Source organism: Nicotiana tomentosiformis, chromosome 6, assembly GCF_000390325.3.
Source record: "Nicotiana tomentosiformis chromosome 6, ASM39032v3, whole genome shotgun sequence".
Classification (NCBI taxonomy): Eukaryota; Viridiplantae; Streptophyta; class Magnoliopsida; order Solanales; family Solanaceae; genus Nicotiana; species Nicotiana tomentosiformis.
This window is the reverse complement of record NC_090817.1, coordinates 97,702,495-97,704,713: the sequence shown is the minus strand read 5'-3', so window position 1 is coordinate 97,704,713 and position 2,219 is coordinate 97,702,495. Positions and strand designations below refer to the sequence as shown.

Below are 2,219 nucleotides of genomic sequence, written 5' to 3'. Positions count from 1 at the left end.
GAGGATTGTAAGGAATCTTTTCCCTTTGGAACCCAATCCCCTGCCTGTTTCCCCCATTGTTGGTGTACATGGCAGTGATAGCATCAGAGGACCAGGTCCACTTGACTGATTTCTCAAGGTCACTCTTCACTCTTTTTAGTTCTTCATGAAGTTGTTTGTTTTTATCAAGCTCAGCACACAGACTGGACTTCACTGAATTTAACTCACTTTCAAGCTTAATGTGTGCCTCACTTGCAACTTTCTTTCCCTTTTGACAATTTTCAAGCCTACTCTCCATTTTAAGTTCCCCAATTATTTCCTTCAAGTCCAGTAGCACCACTAATAGGTCATCTCTCACATGCTCAATGTTAGCAGCCCTCTCAATTAAAACTTCTTTTTCTTTTCTTACACACTCAATGGTTTCTTTTAGGTCTACCACAACGACCATTAGATCATCTCTTTCATGTTCTATATTTGTAATTTTTTCATCTAAGGCATCCTTCTCTTTCTTCAGTTTCTCAATTGTTTCCTTTAAATCAACTACAACGAATACTAGGTCATCTCTGGTCTATCCTGCTTCTCCTAATTCCATAGTTAAAGTATCTTTATCATTTATATGACTGTGATAAGCATCAATTAATACATTTGCCAAAGACATGAGTTTTTTAGGAGAATAAGATTTCAGATTTCTCTCAACATCCAGAAAATTTACCTCATCATCGTCGTCATCTTCATCATCATCAGACTGAGCCATCAAGGAAAATATTAAGTCATAATCATTTGCTTCACTTTCTACTGCCATCATTGAACTATCACCATGATCATTTTCTTCTTTAGATTCGCTGGAGGAATCTTCCCGTGCAGCAAGAGCTTGTTTCACAACATTGTCAGCAGCATTCTTTCTCTTGAAGTGTTTATCAGGAACCGGGTTCCTCTTGGCTGCTTTATCTGTGTTTTGCCTGAATTGATCCTGCTTTAGGAGGGGACGGTCCTTGATGAAGTGTCCCAGCTTGCCACACTTATGACAGAGGTCATAGCTTTTTGGCATGCTAGAACTCACCCTTTTGGAATGCCTCCATTTCTGCGAACCATCTTCTGAAATCTTCTTGTCAAGTAAGCCATATCACCATCCTTACCACTTGAATCATTGTTGTCCGTCTTGAGGACCAGGTTCTTCTCTCTTTTGTGCTCTCTTCTTTCATTGTTCTTCTTTTTTTTCATTTCATATGTTCTCAGATTGCCAACGAGTTCATCGATGGTCAGCTTCTGCAAGTCCTTCGCTTCTGTAATGGCGTTCACTTTGCTTTCCCAAGAACTGGGCAGTACACTAAGAATTTTACTGACAAGCTTGTTTTTTGGAATAATTTCACCAAGAGAGTGGAGCTCATTAATGATAGAGGTGAAGCGAGTAAGCATATCTTGGATGGATTCATCATTTTTTATCCTGAAGAGCTCGTATTCAGTTGTAAGCATGTGGATTTTGGATTGCTTGACCTGTGTTGTTCCTTCGTGAGTTGTCTGGAGAGCTTCCCAAATTTCCTTGACTGACATACATGCCGATATCCTATTGTATTCATCAGGACCAGTACCACAGACAAGGATTTTCTTTGCACGAAAATTCTTCTCTATGGCTTTCCGGTCGGCATCATTAAATTCTTTTCTTGTTTTGGGAATAGTTACAGCAGGGTCACCACTGGTTTTTGTGGGAACGAAAGGTCCATCAAAGATGACGTCCCAGAGCTCGGAATCTTCATCCATGATAAAATCGTGCATCCTTGTCTTCCACCATCCATAATACTGGCCATTAAACCTTTGTGGCCTGTAGGTGGACTGACCTTCTTCAAAGTTTGGTGGAGCAGCCATGAGGATCCTTTCTAGGTATTAGCTTGATAGAAAGAATATACTCTGATACCAATTGATAAAATTTAAGGGTCCACCAAACTATATAGCAGGTTCTCTATAAGTTCCCACAGATATAATTTTTCACAGAAACCACGCAAACTGCAGTGAGTAAATGACAGGACGAATTTTACGTGGAAAATTTCCAGCTCAACGGGAATAAAAACCACGACCTACCCTTGTAGGATTTCAACTTCACTACTGAGCAACTTTCAGATTACAACCTATGTAACCTAGGAATTAACCTCTTAATCCCTCACTAACTTGTAATACTCTATTACAAGCCATTTTGTAACAACTCTATTACAAAGACTTTATAACTCGACTAACTCTAACCAAGA

The 2,219-nt window shown here is 39.5% G+C and overlaps 1 protein-coding gene across 1 annotated transcript; it reads right to left on the bottom strand.

The window, feature by feature from the left end:
• Positions 1-1,035: 1,035 nt before the first annotated feature.
• Positions 1,036-1,842, bottom strand: LOC138894467 (uncharacterized). Its single transcript, XM_070179163.1, has one exon. The coding sequence runs from the start codon at positions 1,840-1,842 to the stop codon at positions 1,036-1,038; it is 807 nt and encodes a 268-aa protein (XP_070035264.1).
• Positions 1,843-2,219: the final 377 nt, after the last annotated feature.